This window comes from Schistocerca serialis, chromosome 7 (assembly GCF_023864345.2).
Source record: "Schistocerca serialis cubense isolate TAMUIC-IGC-003099 chromosome 7, iqSchSeri2.2, whole genome shotgun sequence".
NCBI classification, from domain to species: Eukaryota; Metazoa; Arthropoda; class Insecta; order Orthoptera; family Acrididae; genus Schistocerca; species Schistocerca serialis.
In genome coordinates this window covers 226,696,514-226,715,360 of record NC_064644.1, presented here as the reverse complement: position 1 = coordinate 226,715,360, position 18,847 = coordinate 226,696,514, and the positions used below count along the sequence as shown (strand labels likewise).

The 18,847-nt window shown below is 41.3% G+C and overlaps 2 protein-coding genes across 6 annotated transcripts in view; one reads left to right on the top strand and one right to left on the bottom strand.

Annotated features, from left to right (window-relative positions):
* Positions 1-7,273, bottom strand: part of LOC126412875 (very-long-chain (3R)-3-hydroxyacyl-CoA dehydratase) — a 162,715-nt gene extending 155,442 nt beyond the window's left edge. For 2 of the 5 annotated variants that reach the window (XM_050082750.1, XM_050082756.1), the window contains exon 1: positions 7,133-7,265. The gene's annotated coding sequence lies outside the window, so the exon portion shown is untranslated. Of the gene's footprint in view, positions 1-6,803; positions 7,074-7,132 lie in introns of those variants that run through there. The other 3 variants (XM_050082751.1, XM_050082755.1, XM_050082754.1) reach the window with 3 other exon arrangements.
* A 241-nt stretch (positions 7,274-7,514) lies between these two features.
* The window catches only part of LOC126412874 (39S ribosomal protein S30, mitochondrial), an 88,812-nt gene continuing 77,479 nt past the window's right edge, over positions 7,515-18,847 (top strand). Inside the window, exon 1 of the mRNA XM_050082749.1 lies at positions 7,515-8,035. Within this exon, the coding sequence (XP_049938706.1) occupies positions 7,560-8,035 (476 nt within the window). The 5' untranslated portion in view covers positions 7,515-7,559. The remainder of the gene's footprint in view (positions 8,036-18,847) is intronic.

Here is an 18,847-nt window from a genome sequence, read left to right as displayed (position 1 = left end):
GGGAGCAGTGTTCCGAGAGGAAGTCCAATCCTTAACAGGAGCCAGAGAAGAGGATTTCTTCTCTGGCCATGGAGGAGGAGGAGTAGTTTCTTGAGGAGGGAGGGGGGGGGGGATAGGAGCCGCCTGGGGTGGAGAGAGGAGGCGGAAGGAAAGGAAAAGGGGCAGGATGGAGGGTAAGTAAGAGGGGGGACGAGGGGAAGACATAACTGAGTCAAAGGTAGATGAAAGATTCACAGGGTGAAGTCTGTCAAACTTCTTCAGGCCTCAAAGTAGCTGAGAAGGTCAAATATCATTATTTCCTGGATTCTTTTTCCTTTGTGTACAGTGGACACTCTAGTGAGCAGGGAGAATGTAGGCCAAAGAAGTTTACACAGTAATGTGGCGGGGTACAAGAGCTCCCCACATGAAGAGGGTGGCCACAGTCACCACAGACAGAAATGCGAGATGCTTTTAATAGTTTCCACAATGAAACATTGTCTCGAAATATGCTAGAACACCCAAAGAGATTGTAGTCGTATGTAAAGTACACCAGTGGCAAAAAAAGTCAATACCGTCACTATGTGTTAGCGATGGAAATGTTACCGATGATGGTGCCACTAAAGCCGAGTTAGTAAATGCAGTTTTCCGTAATTCCTTCGCGAAAGAAGATGAAGTAAATATTCCAGAATTCAAAACCAGAACAGCTGTTAGCATGAGTGACATAGAAGTAGATATCTTAGGTGTTGCAAAACAGCTCAAATAACTTAAGAAAGGCAAGTCTCCCAGTCCAGATGGTATATCAATCAGGTTCCTTTCAGAGTATGCAAACACAACAGCACCTTTCTTAGCAACCATATACAACTGCTCACTTGAAGAAAGGTCTGTTCCTAAAGACTGGAAAGTAGCACAGGTCACACCAATATTCAAGAAGGGAAATATGAGTAACCCATTGAATTACAAACCTATACCACTGACCTCAATTCACATTAGGATTTTGGAGCATATACTGTGCTCTAACATTATTGGTCACCTTGAAGAAAATGACTTATTGATACATAATCAACACGGATTCAGAAAATATCGTTCTTGTGCAACACAGCTAGCTCTTTATTCCCATGAAGTAATGAGTGCTGTCAACAAGGGATCTCAGATCGATTCCATATTCCCTGATTTCCAGAAGGCTTTTGATACCGTTCCTCACAAGTGACTATTAATCAAATTGCGTGCATATGGAGTATCGTCTCAGTTGTGTGACTGGATTTGTGATTTCCTCTCAGAGAGGTCGCAGTTCGTAGTGATAGACAGTAAACCATCAAGTAGAACAGAAGTGATATCTGTCGTTTCGCAAGGTAGTGTCATAGGCCCTCTGCTGTTCCTGATTTATATAAACGATCTATATGATAATCTGAGCAGCCCCCTTAGACTGTTTGCAGATGATTATGTTATTTACCATCTAGTAAAATCATCAGATGATCAATTCCAATTACAAAATGATCTAGAGAGAATTTCTGTATGGTGCGAAAACTGGCAATTTGCACTAAACAAAGAAAAGTGCGAGGCCATCCACATAGGTACTAAAAGAAAGCTGATAAATGTTGGGTATATGATCAATCGCACAAATCTAAGGGCTGTCAATTCAACTTAATACCTAGGAATTACAATTACAAGCAACTTAAATTGGAAAGACCACATAGATAATATTGTGGGGTAGGCGAAGCAAAAACTGCACTTTGTTGGCAGAACACTTAGAAGATGTGACAAACCCACTAAAGAGACAGCCTACATTACACTTGTCTGTCCTCTGCTGAAATAATGTTGCATGGTGTGGGATCCTTACCAGGTAGCATCGATGGAGGACATTGAAAAAGTCCAAAGAAGGGCAGCTCATTTTGTGTTATCGCGCAATAGGAGTGTGAGTGTCACTGATATGATACGCGAGTTGGGGTGGCAATCACTGAAACAAAGGCATTTTTCTTCGCAGCAAGATCTATTTTCGAAATTTCATTCACCAACTTTCTCTTCCAAATGTGAAAATATTTTGTTCACACCCACCTACATAAGGAGAAATGATCATCATCATAAAATATGAGAAATCAGAGCTCGGACGGAAAGATTTAGGTGTTCCTTTTTCCATGTGCCATTCGAGAGTGGAATGGTAGAGAAGTAGTACAAAAATGGTTCGATGAACCCTCTGCCAGGCACTTAAGTGTGAGCTGCAGAATAACCATGTAGATGTAGATATGGCATCGCATCACGAGAACATGTGGCTGAACTTGAGGCAACAGAAGCAATGCATAGGAGGTGGAATGTATGGTTTGACGTCGCATCTGTTTACCATCACCTTAACTTTCTCGAGCAGGGCATCCCCCTCCAAGGCCAGGACAAAAGTGTTAGTGTCTGCACAATTTTCCTTAGGGCCTCTAGACATGCTGGATGAAGTGAATGCCATGTTGTTCCAGATTTGCCTTAAGTTCATCATCAGACTGGAGGAGAAGGTCCCTATGGAAAATTACACCCCATGTCATATTGAGAGACTTGTGAGGAGTGATATCCCCTGGGATGTCTCCTAAATGGTTGCAGGCAGAGAGGGAGGCCGACTGGCTAGCAGAAGTTGTCTTTAAAAGGTGGAGCCAGATCTCACTTACAGATTCAACCCTATCAAACTTGTGCCCAACAGGTGGCGGCAAAAATCTCCCTGTCAGTCCTGGTGCAGACTGGGAACTGCAGAAAGGATTTTGCCCCAAACCAGCGGGCTTAGCCCTCCTCCCAGTGGATAACTTGAGGGGGGGGGGGGGGGGGGGGAAGAGAGGAAGAGGAAGGCCGGAAAGAGAGAAAAAGCAACTGAGACAGAACTATTCCTAGGGAGGATGCAATTGCAAAAGGGTAGCCAGAGAGATTAACACGCTTCATGTGCCAAACGTCTGCCCTGGTACAACCCACTCCTGTCAGGTTCTTGCCTTGTGGGTGTGTGCGCACCACACAGTCACAGCCACATGGCATGATGGTCGTTGCTAGCAGTTCTGATGCCCTGAAAAGGTAGGCTACCACTGCTAGACTTTCACAAGGCATTCACAGCACTGGTATCAGCAGTGTGATCCGTGAGGTGTCAGAGGGCTCAGTTAGGTGGGTACATAACAGCCCCACCACATGGACTGGCTACTGAGCTGGTGATGTAGCAAGGAGGCAAAAGGGCTATGGGGGAGGAGAGGGGGGGAGGAACCACACACTAGGGAGGGATTTCTTCTCCATCTGGCTCATGCTACATGTGTCAAATTTAGAGTTGGAGGTCAAACGCATAAGGAGGACCAGAGAAAGAAAACCCAAAGATGGGGAGGAAAAGCAAGCAAACAAAAGCCACAAGACAAAATGAAGTCAGGAGGATAGCCAAGTGGGGATAAAAAAAAAACACCAAGAGATGAAAAGGAAGAGGCAAAGGGAAATGAATAACGGCAGGGATGGAGAAAGAAGGGGATGGTAAGGCAGCCTGGAAAAGAAGAAATACTGCAATAGCTTGGGGACCTGTGTGCGCCACAGACATACCCACTAAAGACCTTGGGGCCCCCTGGGGGTGGGGTGTCTTGAAAAGAGATTGCAAGATCAGCATCACAACAAAAGTAAAACATGGATAGTACTATATCATTGAGTTAAATCAAGTGTTGCTAAGGGAATTTTATTAGGAGGCGAGACACTAAAAGTAGTAGATGAGTTTTGCTATTTGAGTATTACAATAACTAATTATGGTCGAAGCAAGAAGGATGTAAAATGTGGACTGACAATGGCAAGAAAAGCATTTCTGGTGATGAGAAAATTGTTAACACTGAACACAGATTTAAGAGTTAGGAAGTTTTTCCTGAAGGTATATCTCTGAAGTGTAGCGTTGTATGGAAGTGATATGTGCACAATAAGCAGTTGAGGCAAGAAGAGAGATTACAATTTTAAATGAAGTGCTACAGAAGAATGCTGAATATTACCTGGGTAGTTGATATAACTAATGAGGAAGTACTGAATAGAGCTGTGTGTGTGTGTGTGTGTGTGTGTGTGTGTGTGTGTGTGTGTGTGTGTGTGTGTAAGGGGGGGGGGGGGGGGGGATTTTTGGCATAACATGACTGAAAGAAGGGATTGGTTGGTATGGCACATATCAAAATATCAGTGAATTGTCAATTTAATATTGGAGGGAAATGCAGGGGGATAAAAACTGTACACAGTGGGCAAATGATGCGTACAGCAAGCAGGTTCACATGGATGCAGTTTGCAGTAGTTATTTGGAGATGAAGAGGCTTGCACAGGATAGACTAGCATACAGCAACAACAACAACAACATGAGGGCCACTTAACACAGTTTCTGTCATCAGTCAGTGTCTGTCATTTCTGCTCCTATCCTCTCCTAGCAGCACTCACACTAATATACTCAATTACTAGTTGGATATGTTCCAATATCTGTCTTCCAGCCCTCTGTGACTCCCTCTACAATGGGAGTTATTTCCTGTGTCTTACACATTTTCTGGAATCCTGTCCACTTTTCCAGTCAGTGTTTTACACATATTCCTTTCCTTGGTGATTCTACAGGTTTGATACTATTAGACTTCTTTTAGTGAGGAACTTCTCACTGTCTGCATTAATCTGCTTCATGTATCCTCCTTGCTTATTCCAACATGCATAGTTGTTCAAGGTAGAGAATTCATTCACTTTGTTTACTATATGGACCCACTTATGATAAACAATGGAAAATCCAGGATGGAATAATGACAGTATTATGAAAAAGGTAGACTGCTACTCACCATATAGCGGAGATGTTGAGTCACTGATACGACAACATAATAACTGTGAGACAGGTAGATTTTGGCTAAAGGTCTTCAATGTCTCTGGCTGCCAAGACTAGATTGCGAGCAGTTGGGCACGATGGGAGGAGTAATCTGGGTGGTGGGGTAAGGAGGAGGCTGGAGTGGGGAGGAATCAATCTTTTTGTTGTGCCTATCTGCGACTCAATGTCTCTGCTAGACAGTGAGTAGTAATCTGTCCTTTTCGCAATACTGTCATTTATGATGTCAATCAAACAATGGAAAATCCAGGATGGAAAGTAACAATATTATGGAAAGGAAAGTTGCTACTCACCATATAGTGGAGATACTGAGTCGCAGAAAGGCACAACAGTCTTTTTCATAATATTGTTACATTTATGACGTTAAGTTGAAAGCTAATCTCAAATTTTACTACTCTTCCTTACTTTCATCTCTCTTTGGTTTTTCCATAATCTGTGTTCAGTAAGCTGTTCATTCCATTCAACAGGTCCTGTAATCTTTACTCACTTTCATTGAAGACAGCAATGTCATCAGTGAATCTTATCATTGATATCCTTTTACTATGAACCTTCCATTTATTTCCATCATCCCATTACTACTTTTTTTGATCCACAGGTTGAACAGTGACAGGGACGAGATTGCATCCCTGACTTATTAGCTTTTTCATCTGAGCACTTCTCTCTCAGTCTCGGATCCCTCTTGCACGCCATTGGTTCTTGCACATACTGTGTACTACATGACTTTCCCTAAAGTTTATGCACATTTTTCTGAGAATCAGGAATGTCTAATGATTTTATATTGTCAAACACTTTTTCTAGGTTGGCACTTCTATGAAAGTGTCTTTATTTTGTAAAAGTACCACTTACATCTATTTTACTGCTTATCCATTGGATCCTGTGGGCCCATGCATGCCATAGCTAACTGGCCATAGAAAGAGTCAGTACATAGTTTACAGAATACTGATCAGAAAATTTATAAGCTAACAAACTAATACAATACAAAAAATTGTAAGAGAGAATATAAATAAATAACACATTAGAGAAAAAAGTTTTCAACTACTGCGACGAGTTCCTGTACAGAAGATGAGTCAGTCACAAGGAAACTTTTCAACTTGGATTTGAATTTTTGGGGTCCCCACCCCCATTTTTTCAGTTCTGCTAGAACCCTACTGAAAAAGAACCTACTGAATAGTGCACATTTTACTGTAAAATGCTTACGAAAGAGTTATCCAAGTGCAAATAATATTTCTGTCTGTTCACTGAATGAATCTTGCATTTTCTTCTGAATGTCAATAATGTAAACACCAAATAAATTACATGACAGATATATGTACCACGATGGCCAAGTCAGAACTGAAGAAGCCAGAGGAAGAAAGTGCTAACCCTCGATTTCATTACAATTAGAATAATCACTTTATCCATGTATTTTCGAATACACTGCATACTAGTTACACAGTACTGCAATAAAGTTGTTTCTACTGAATTGTTTTTTCTTATTGTATTTATGTCCTAGTCTTTAAATTCAAACAAACATATGACATGCAATACCTCAACAAACCCTCTATTGGGTTAGCACTTTCTTCCATAGACCCCTTCAATTGCAAGACACCTGAACAACGCTTGCATGAAGTCACAGCACACATCAGTTGTCTTCCAAATTGACATCTATTTCTTCTATCACCCCTGGAGAGACCCCAATGTACTCTTTCTTCCTGTCTGCTCCCATTTCTGCATCCAACACTTCGATTCTTTTTGCACTCATAATGCTGACACTTCTGTTTTTAATTTCACTCAAAGTTAGATTTTTCTATGTGGATGTTAGGTGCAGTACCCAGAACCGACTTTCTTAATATTGTGGCGGCAACTTACTAAATCTTTCACCAGTGTACAGAGTGACATATTACTTTCCACTAAGGAAACTGTTTTTTCAAGCCTTAATGTGTCTGTTAAAGGGTACTTTATACTTTATTACAGAAAGCTTATTAAAAACGTTGTTATTACAGACTGAAAAAAATCAGCTCCTTACATAAGACACATACTGAATTCACGATTAAGTTCGATAAACTTTTGCTGAATCACGCTGTATGGTTCACTGCGGTGACTTGGGCCTACTTGCCATTGTCCTCAAATAACTGATATGTCATTTCGTTCGGTACCGGTAAATTACTACGTTGCGAAAGGTAAATTATTAGCTCGTCTGAAAAGTGGTATTGCGATAAAAAAATTCTGCAAGTTTTTCTTTCGGTTTAAACTCAATTTAAAGTCTCGATGCAGCGGAATCTCAGTTAACAACACTGCAGGTGCTAAAAGAGACTAGCTGCCAAAACAAGTGTTTATAGTACCAATATAACTTACTTTATTTACCCGCTATTAATGCGTGCGATGTTTCCAACGCGAGATACACCTCACAAGCACGTCTCCCAAACAAAACACCTATATTTGTCTCGTCACGCAATATGAACCCGTATAATAACTGCATAGCTCTGAAAAAAATACGATGCCTGCAATACCAACATGTTGTGGGAAACTTGTAGCTCATTCTTCCGCCTTTTTGCACAGCAGTTTTAACACCAGTAAAAATGTTTATGTATAGTAATGGATCAGCTTACGGGTGTTATGAGTTATAAAGAAATGAAAGACTGAAAATTAGGAAAATTGTCAATCGGAAAATTTCTCTTTCGTGAAATGCCGAAACTGCAGTTAGAGTACTATCTGAGTTAACCTATTAAATGAATAACGCACTTTCGTATTTGTAAACACTAAACAGTGAGGTTGGTGACAAATGATGGCTGTGGTGTGCGCGTTGCGAGAGAAAGTCGTTCATTTGATAAAGTTAAGACAACAGTGCGTTGCAGCAATTCGTAATAGTGTTAAACATAGTTTCAGTGTTAGTGCAAATGAAGCTGAGTATACAGAAAGACCAAAATATCCACCTATTTTAGACCTATCACGGCGAGCCATTAGGGAACGTAAGGAAAGAGAGTGGCACGAAAAGATCAGGTCTTTGGAAACCGTGGAAGAAAAGCTCTTCGCGTTAAACTTGCCAAGATATTATGGGTGGAGGTCATTACTGTTAACAGAGGGTCATTTACTGTACGATACGTTCAAATTTTTCCGATATATTACGAGAACACAATTTTCTTCTGTAGAAGAACTGCCGTTTAGTTTTGAAAATAATGACACTTTATCAGATGATTTATTCAACAAAATTAAAAATGATGTCCAGGACGCACTGGTATTCGAGTACAAATGCAGAAGGTAGTAACTTAATTGTGTTGGATTTCTTGTATTGTATTCAATGTTCTTATTAGAAAGATGTAGAGCCACTCTTATAATGGAATTTTTCACTCTGCAGCGGAGTATACTCTGATTTGAAACTTTGCCTTTTGCTAGCGAGTGCTCTAGAGATGAGCTACCCAAACACGACTCACGACCCGTCCTCACAGGTTTACTTCTGCCAGTACTTCGTCGGCTACTTTGCAAACTTCACAGAAGCTCGCCTGCGAAACTGCAAGACTAGCACTCCTGGAAGAAAGGATATTGTGGAGACGTGGCTTAGACACAGCTTGGCAGATGTTTCCAGACCGAAATTTTTCACTTTCCAGTGGAGTGTGCACTGACGTGAAACTACCACTAGTGCTAGACTTGCAAGTTTTGTAGGAGACGAGGTACTGGCAGAAGTAAATCTATGATAACAGGTCGTGGGCCATGTTTGGCTAGCTCAGTCAATAGAGCACTTGCCTGTGAAAAGCAAAGGTTCCGAGTTTGAGTCTCTGTCGGGTGCATAGTTTTACTCTGCCAGGAAGTTTAAACTCTTAACAGTGTTCCTCATCTACAGAATGTTAAACATGGTGCTAAATCTATTTGATAGAAGTGTGCAATTTGAATATTGTGTACAGTTGATAATCAAACATCTTGCAAAGGCCTCTTCAAGAACGTTTGTATGCCAGTGGGCAGTAGCAGTTTTATACATTCATAGATCACTTTTAGAAGCATATTGGACATGTCATAGTATTCCAATTTAAGAGTAACAAAAATACCCAATTCGTATAACAGCCATTTGCATAAATACTGGAGCATTTGCTTGACACACACACACACACACACACACAGACACACACACACACACACACACACACACACGCGTGCCAGGCTGTAGCATAGCCTAGTGTTTGCATTCACACCATTAGTTAACACACTTTGCCATATATAATGCACTTTTTGTCATCCAAACTAAAGTTTCAAGCAAATTCAGAGATCATAGATTAAATGGTGGAAAAGTCTTCGCTATGTGTTTGATGCATATTACATTCATCTGTCATACGTAATCAATGGTCTTTGTTTGAAGTAACCTATTAGATAACAATAGAAAACAAGTGATATAAGAGAATGAGCTGTGATTTTTTTTTTTCCTCCCTCGCTGTACATATACAAAAAATAATATTGGAAATAAGTCCCAGAATTTTCAGTGTAAATAGATTAGCACTAGTTGGAAACTGTTACTGTTTACTGTTCAGAAGTAATCTGTAGTTACTGGTTCCACATATTAAGATACAAGGGTTATTACAAAAGTAAAACTTCCCATTTATTTTTGTTGAAATTACAACAGAGATGGAAAGCACAATAACACTAATAGACCAAGGTTTCAACTACAATATCTCAGTTTTCCTCTACGAATTGTGACTTGTTAATCTACTCATACTGTTAATTATGAGAATTACTTCTAGATTACTTTAATGTATGTAGGCCAATGATCAGGTGAATACAGCATTATAAATACAAAATCAAATAGGGGTAATGCAGGAGTAGCCAAGATAGACACAAAGCCCACACATACCACAGTGGCACAGGTTTATATGCCAAGCTCCACAGATGATGAAGAGATTGAAGAAATGTATGATGAAATAAGAGATTATTCAGATAATGAGGAGAGATGAAAATTTAATAGTCATGGGGGGACTGGAATTCAATAGGCCTAGTAGGAAAAGTAGTTGCTGAATATGGAAAGGGGGAAGGAATGAAAGAAGAAGGTGCCTGGTAGAATTTTGCACAGAGCATAACTTGATCAGAGCTAACACTTGGTTTAAGAGTCATGGACGGTTTCAAGTAGATTATGTAATGGTAAGACAGAGATTTAGGAACCAGGTTTTAAATTGTAAGACATTTCCAGGGGCAGATGTGGACTCTGGCCACAATCTATTGGTTATGAACTGTAGATTAAAACTGAAGAAACTGCAAAAAGCTGGGAATTTAAGGAGATGGAACCTGGATAAACTGAAAGAATCGGGTACTGTAGAGAGTTTCAGAGAGAGCATTTGGGAACGACTGACAAGAAGGGGGGAAAGAAATACAGTAGATGAAGAATGAGAGATGAAATAGTGAAGGCAGCGGAGGATCAAGTAGATAAAAAGAAGATGATTAATAGAAATCCTTGGGTAGCAGAAGAGGTATTAAATATAATTGCTTAAAGGAGCAACCATAAAAATGCAGAAAATGAAGCAGGCAAAAAGGAATACAAACATGTCAAAAATGAGATTGACGGGAAGTGCAAGATGGCTAAGTAGGGATGGATAGAGGAAAAATTAAGTATGTAGAGGCATATATCACTAGAGGTAAAATAGATACAGCCTACAGGAACATTAAAGAGACCTTTGGAGAAAAGAGAACCTCTTGTATGAGTATCAAGAGCTTAGATGGAAAGCCAGTTCTAAGCAAAGCAGGGTAGGGAGAAAGGTTGAAGGAGTATACAGGGTGTCCCAGCTATCTTGTCCACCCAAAATATCTCTGGAACAATAACAGCTATTGGAAATCGACTTTCACGGGTATCAATGTAGGGCAGGGGCCCATGAATGTACATATTTGGAAACATTCTAAAATGAAAACACATGTGTTTTTTAACACAAACTTATGTTTTTTTTTAAATGGACCTTCTATATTTTTTCTTCAGCAATCCATAGCATGACAAAGCACATACAAAATGGCGTTGATTGCATCGCAATATTCCCATTACATCCCGAGATATTAAGATGCGAAGTTGACGCTTGAAACACTGGACATGCGCTGCTAGCGCACATCCTGAGGCTCAGGCGTGAACCCCATGCTGCCCGTAATCGCGATGTGATTGACATGCGTAATCACACTTCCATACTTATCAAGAGGTCTGAAACGAATAATACGGTCTGCTGCCATCCTGCATTAACGTCGTACATTCCAGCAGGTATTTATCCCATAGGCTAGCGGTGATGCAGTTCTGTAACATATCTGTGTACCGCAACGTTAGTCACAAAGTTAACTTCGCTTATCGTTAATCCATTATTAAAAAGGTAATGCCGTTCAACGTTAAAACTTTACTTTACTGTAGATCTAGCGCAAGTGACAGTTAATCGTTCACTCGTAATAGTAAAATTCATGTTGATGGTTTTAGTGAAACGAGCAAGTGGACTGAAGGCAAAAATGTTTTGATTTGGGAAGTTCAGGTAGGACATAGAAGATGAATGTAAACATGTTTAACCAATTAGTTTTATTGTCACATAATTATCAGTGTTATGTTTATCTAATGCGTTAAATGACAAATTGTTGCAAACAAATGTTTCTTAACATCACTGGGTAAAATGGCCCTTTGTAGAAACTTCCACTGTGATACCGGCACTACATACTAGACATAGTGTTCACATCTCATGCTCAAAGTGATGCCCATTGGCTTGCATACATAGGGTCACTCTGCGGATGAAGGATGCCCTACTTCGTGCTACTGTTTCCTCTTTGATGGCTGTACAAGCATCAATAATGCGTTGCTGCATGTCCTCTGGTGTTGTTGGTTCATGTTGGTAAACAGCATCCTTCACTGCTCCCCAAAGAAAACAATCCAGCGGTGTAGGTCCAGAGATCGGGCAGGCCACCTAACTGGGCCACCTCGTCCAATCCACCTACCAGGGAACTTACGGTTCAGAAGTCGTCGTGCTCGTAAGGCGTTATGTGCAGGGCATCCATCATGCTGATACCACATGACCATTCTCCGGTTCGGAGGTACGGTGTCCAAGAGAACAGGAAGATTGTGTCGTATAAATCTGGAGTATCGTCTGCCATTTTGGACGCCATTTATAAAGAAAGGTCCGATAATGGTATCTCCAATAATCCCACACCAAACATTAACTTTCCACGGACGTTGTGCTCTACCTGACGGAGCCATTTTGGATTGTCAGCGGACCAATAATGCATATTCCTCATATTGACAATTCCTTTGTTGGAGAATGATGCCTCGTCAGTAAAGAGAACATCTGCAAAAAAATTTGAATTAGTCAGAAGTTTTTGCTGAGCCCACCGACAAACTGTTATCCTATTGTGGAAGTCATTTCCATGAAGATCCTGGTGTAAATGAACATGGTAAGGATGAAATTTATGATGTTTAAGAATATGCTGTGCACTTGATTTCGACACACCAACTTCACGTTCAATTTGACGTGTGCTGATTTGAGGATTCACAGCTATGGTAGCGAGCACAGCAACTTCAGCACGTTCGTCTGTGCATATTCTAGGACGATGTCAAGGTCTTGGATTTAAGCTTCCCATTTCACATAGACGAGATGTGAGACGACCAAACATCCGGCGCGAAGGCGATGGCTTGTCAGGGAATCATCTTCTGTACAGTCATTCTGCCTGAACAGCATTTCGTCCACCTACAACAGGGTACAGTACAGGTATGTAGAGTAGGGTAGAAAACAGACATATTAACTTAATAATCACAATGTTTGCTAACAGTACTATCAACAAACAAGCAATCTCATAACGTATTTCCCGTCAACGTACATTCTCCATAGATCAGCAGCATTTCTATCATATCTTCATGTGTGTACATTATACTGTACAGTATAAGTTCCACAACACAACGTTTATTCACAATGTGTACTACCTCCGTGCCGTCACTAGATTACTCTGATGCACGACTTCACTGGCAAGCGGTGTACTGCATGCCAAAGCAACAACAAATGGGATGCTCGGAGGGTGGTGGAGTACAGGAGTTTGCATGGGTCGCAATTCATAAACAAGGCGAAGTGGTAACTGTGGCAGTAGTGGGAACTACGTTGGACACTTGACTAGGTAGAGCCAGGCCCTGCGCGACAGGCACAATGGGTCATATAACGCATTAGATAAACCTTATTTTGGGTGTGCAGGATAAATAAGACAACCTGACGGGTGTACACCAATCGGTAGTGGTTCATATTGTGTACGTAGATACGTAAAACGTGCAAGAGTGAAACCATTATGTGCTTATGAGAGTTGATGGCAGCAGACCGTATTATTTGTTTCGGACCTCTTGATAAGTATGGAGGTGTGATTACACATTTCAATCACATCGCGACTACGGGCAGCATGGGGTTCACGCCTGACCCTCAGGACGTGCGCTAGCAGCGCATGTCGGGTGTTTCAAGCGTCAACTTCGCGTCTCAATATCTCGGGATGTAATGGAAATATTGCGATGCAATCAACGCCATTGTGTATGTGCTTTGTCATGCTATGGATTGCTGAAGAAAAAATATAGGAGGTCCATTTAAAAAAAACATAAGTTTGTGTTAAAAAACACATATGCTTTTGTTTTAGAATGTTTCCGAATATGCACATTCGTGGGCCCCAGCCCTACATTGATACCGGTGAAAGTCATTTTCCAATAGCTGTTATTGTTCCAGAGATATTTCGGGTGGACAAGATAGCTGGGACACCCTGTATAGAGGGTCTATACAAGGGTGATGAACTTGTGGGTAATATTATGGAAATGGAAGAGGACGTAGGTGAAGATGAAGTGGGAGATATGATACTGTGTGAAGAGCACTGGCAGATCTATGTCAAAACAAGGCCCCGGGAGTAGACAACATTCCATTAGAGCTACTGGTAGCCTTGGGAGAGCCAGCCCTGGCAAAACTCTACTATCTGGTAAGTGAGACAAGTGAAAGACTCTCAGACTTCAAGAAGAATATAATAATTCCAGTCCCAAAGAAAGCAGGTGTTGACAGGTGTGAAAATTACCAAACTATCAGTTTAATAAGCCACGGCTGCAAAATACTGACATAAATTCTATACATACGAATGGAAAAACTAGTGAGAGTTTGGATTCCATAGAAATGTTGGAATATGTGAGTCAATACTGACCCTACAACTTATTTTAGAAGATAGATTAAGAAAAGACAAACCTAAGTTTTTACCATTTGTAGACTTATAGAAAGCTTTTGACAATGTTGACTGGAATACTGTCTTTCATATTCTGAAGGTGGCAGAGATCAAATACAGGGAGTGAAAGGCTGTTTACAGTTTCTACAGAAACCAGATGTCAGTTATAAGAGTCGAGGGGCACGAAAGGTAATTAGTGGTTGAAAACGGAGTGAGACAGGGTTATAGCCTATCTCCGATGTTATTCAATCTGTATATTGAGCACCAGTAAAGTAAACAAAAGAAAAATTTGGAGCAGGAAATAAAATCCATGGAGAAGAAATAAAAACTTTGAGGTTTGCCGATGACATTGTAATTCTGTCAGAGACAGCAAAGGATGTGGGAGAGCAGTTGAACGGAATGGACAGTGTCTTGAAAGGAGGATATAAGATGAACATAAACAAAAGCAAAATGAGGATAATGGAATGTAGTCATCAGGTGATGCTGAGGGAATTAGATTAGGAAATGAGACACTTAAAGTAGTAAAGGAGTTTTGCTATTTGGGGAGCAAAATAACTGATGATGGTCGAAGTAGAGAGGATATAAAATATAGACTGGCAATGGCAAGGAAAGCATTTCTGAAGAAGAGAAATTTGTTCACATTGAGTATAGATTTAAGTGTCAGGAAGTCCTTTCTGAAAGTATTTGTATGGAGTGTAGCCATGTATGGAAGTGAAACATGGACGATAAATAGTTTGGACGAGAAGAGAATAGAAGCTTTTGAAATATGGTGCTACAGAAAAATGCTGAAGATTAGATGGGAAGATCACGTAACTAATGAGGAGGTACTGAATAGAATTGGGGAGAAGTGAAATTTGTGCCACAACTTGTCTACAAGAAGGGATCAGTTGGTAGAACATGTTCTGAGGCATCGAGGGATCATCAATTTAGTATTGGAGGGAAGCACAGAGGGTAAAAATTGTAGAGGGAGACCAAGGCTTGAATACACTAAACAGATTCAGAAGGATGTAGGTTGCAGTTGTTACTCGGAGATGAAGAAGCTTGCACAGGATAGAGTAGCATGGAGAGCTGCAAAAACCAGTCTCTGGACTGAAAACCACAACAAGGAACAACAACAACAACAACAACAGTATAAGAAGAGCACCTACTTTGAAAAAAGTCTCTGCCTCTCCTCTTACACTACTCAGCTTCTGTTTTCAATTAGTAATTTATACGAAGCATTTATGGGCTGTACCGAAAGATCCTATTTCATACCACAAGCTTTGACCATTGATGTCATCAAGAGGGCAGACACCCCAATTTCAAACATATATAATATGGAGACCATAACATCACTAAACATACCTGCAAATAAAAATAAAAATTATGAAAAATAGTTAACTCCAACCATAAAATTAAACTAACTGGATAACTAGAGTAAGTAGAGGCTTAGGGCAGGGACAAATTAAGTGTACTATGATACTGGTAACAGCACTATTTCAAAAAAAGATATTAGCCATAAATCCAAGCACAAAACTTGCTCAACATTCCACACAATGGTACGAAGAAGAAAATCAAAGGAATCGTAAATTTTGCTTTACCTTCACATGAAGGCCTCGAGACCAAGAAATCCACACACAACTTGAAAGCCCAGAACTGCAAATTTCACTTTACTAACTAAAATCTGCACAAACAACTATAAACTTAAACAGGCATACTGAACCAGTCATTAGAAAAGAGCTTTGAATAACTTCTCACCTCCCCTTCCCCCTCATCCCCAAAACTATCCCCATATACAACAACAACCACCTCCCCCCCATCTGCCCCCCCCCCCCCTCCAACTATTCAACTGGCAATTCCAGGCCTATACATATTCCTACTGTCTAGAAAACAAAAAAATACACAGTAATTAGCTGGGTCACTCTTCTGCCAGCAGTACTTGTCTAAATGAGACTCCAAGGTGGAACAGCACCTATTCCTCCTCCTTATAATGAATTTAACAGCTCCGTGAATAGCCCTCTATTGTATCCGTACACCCCTCCATTTCCATAAGGTTTAAAATGAATACTGTGATTTGCACCTAAATATTCATACCTACATTTCCCTATAGAAACTACAACCACATTCTCCTGAATGTAATCATCATCAGACCCACTGATACCCATTTGTTCTCAACCATCTAGAAAACATCGGAAAACCCATCCCCTGACAGAACAGCCCCCCCTCCCCACAGCCACAAACCTACACGAGAACCACTTGTTATAAACTTCCTTTCACCAAACTAAGATTTTTCTGTTTCCACTACAACCCTTGCTGCTAACTTTGCCTTCTACGTAATGAATTCGGAACATACTTCTCATAAAAAGAAACACCAGTCTAAGACACAATGTCATTCGGTCAAGCCTTATGCACACAGAAATCAATGGAAGACCAATAAAAAATAAATACATAATAAGTGACCAAAACAATCTGTCATATGGCCATTACAGAATTCTCAAACCGGATACCTCTGTGTACTGATTGCCACATGTTATCATGATGTCAGCAATGAATGTCAAGATTGCTCTTCTGAGAAGCAGGACTTTGCTTAACTTCATATGTTGGCAATATACATGGCACAAAATGTATTTCGTAATGCTGTGGAACAGCTATCTCCCATTCCATGTGTCTCTAGTCATCTACCACCTCCCACATTCCCACTGTCTGGCCACATAGGAGCACTCCCCTCCTGACAGAGTTCGACCCAGGACCGAAGCAATCACATTCTCTGCCAGGGTTTCGACTGCCTCTCCTCACTACCTGTAATGAGGAATATCCCACACACTCTCCTTCCCACTCCTCCCACAGTGGTATTCCACTGCCCACCAAACCTGTGCACTATCCTTGTTCATCCCTACTCCACTTATGCTCCCAACTCCTTACGTCATGGCACATATCCCTGCAATAGACCTAGATGCAAGACCCGTCCCATTCATTCTCCCACCTCCACATACTCCATTCTGGCCACAGGCATCACCTACCCCATCAAAGGCAGGGCTACCTGTGAAAGCAGTCATGTAATATACAAACTAAGACGCAACCACTGTGTTGCATACTATGTGGACAAGACAGACAGACAGACAGCCAGCCAGCAAGCTGTTGGTCCACATGAATGGCCACCAACAAACTGTGGCTGAAAGAGAGAGCTGGACCAACCAGTTGCTAAACATGCTGTCCAACGTAATGTGCTTCACGTTGGTGACTGCTTCACAGCCTGTGCCATCTGGTCCCTACACACCAATACTCTTTTATGAATTGCACAGGTGGGAACTCTCCCTGCAATATATACGACACTCCCATAATCCTCCCACCCCTCTGGCCTCAACCTTCACTAGTCCCTGTCCTTCACCCACCTATTCCCTTCCCTACCCAGACTCCAGCACTGCACAGCCTTCTATTCTACCAATGCACCCACTAGTCTTTTGCTCTTCCTCTAGTTCTCTCCTTTTCTGCTCCCACCTCTCGCACTCCCCCCCCCCCCCCCCCCCCCCCCTCTTAAACCTACTGACTTACCCTGCTATCCCTCCCCTTTCCTGCCTCAGCTACCTCCTTACACCCACCACCTATGGATTGCTTCTCCCATCAAGCACAGTTGCTCGCATTCAGGCCTCAGTAGCCAGAGATTGTGGTTTGTTGTAAGCGAGTTGTGCTTGCGTGACTGTGTACGTTCTTTCTATTTTAGAAGGCCTTTTGGCTGAAAGCTCAAAAATGTATAGCCATCTTCTTGTTTTGCTTATCTACGACTAAGCATATCCTCTATATGGCAAGTTGTACTCTATCCTTTTCATAATACTGCCAGTATTCCATCCTGGATTTTCCATTATTTGAAAAGACATTATTCTGTATAACAAACTGCCTGTTGGCTTCTGTCTCGGGTTCTTCAGCTCACGTTTGTTTGATGATGATCCTGACATTTCGCCAACATGAGTGGCTGGCATTTTCAGAGCGTCATCCTCCATTGCTGGTGGTGGAGTGGAGTCAAGCTCATGGCCACGTATTGTATGTACCTTGCGCACCAACGTCCAAAAGGCTGGTCATTTCTGGTGCCATTCTTCTCTTGCTATCTGCAACGGACGTTCGCTGCAGCACCGGAGTTCAGGAACCATTCATCTTGAGGCTTTCTTCTTTCTTGTTGAAGCTGTTCTCATGTTTGTGTATTTCTATAGCATCTCTGAACAAGTGGGTGTCATTGATCTTCTCTTCAGCCAGAAAGTCCACATCGTCGAATTTTACTGTGTGGGCAGTGGGCAGCGGGCAGCCTCACACAGCGTGTGCTCTGCCATGGCCAATTTCTTCAACTGCCCCAGCTTGCAATGCTGCTTATGTTCTGTGATTCTGGTGGATTGATGGATCATTCAGTAATTCCAGCAAAAACTTTTTCGCCAGTGCGTGGTATGCAGTACATCCCCAACATTGCAAGTGGGTTCCTTTCCTGCTTTGCTGATTTGAGGCACACTTTGATCTTCTTCGTCAGTTTATAAATATTCTTTATGCTGTGTCTGCACAATACATGGTGATTCTGTCTGTCACTCTGGGAACCTATGGCAGAAAGGCCATACCCAACATTTCTTTTTCCAATGTGTCACCTCGCCAAGTCATTGACTCTGTTACACTTCTTATGTAACTGGTGGAGTACCCATTGTTCTTCAGAATGCTTTCCAGATGTTGCATCTTGCGTCTGAGATGCTGTAGCTTACATATTAGTCTTGCTTGTGTTATGAGCACATTAATCATGTCTCTTTTTTTTGGCTCGGGCAGTGATTCGACACTTTGTGCAGATATCGGTCCGTGTTTATTAGTTTTCGAAACACACTGTGTCCCATGTTTTCACCATCCTTTGTGACCAGCACGACTAGAAAGGGTAACTCTTTGTCCTTTTCTACTTCCCTG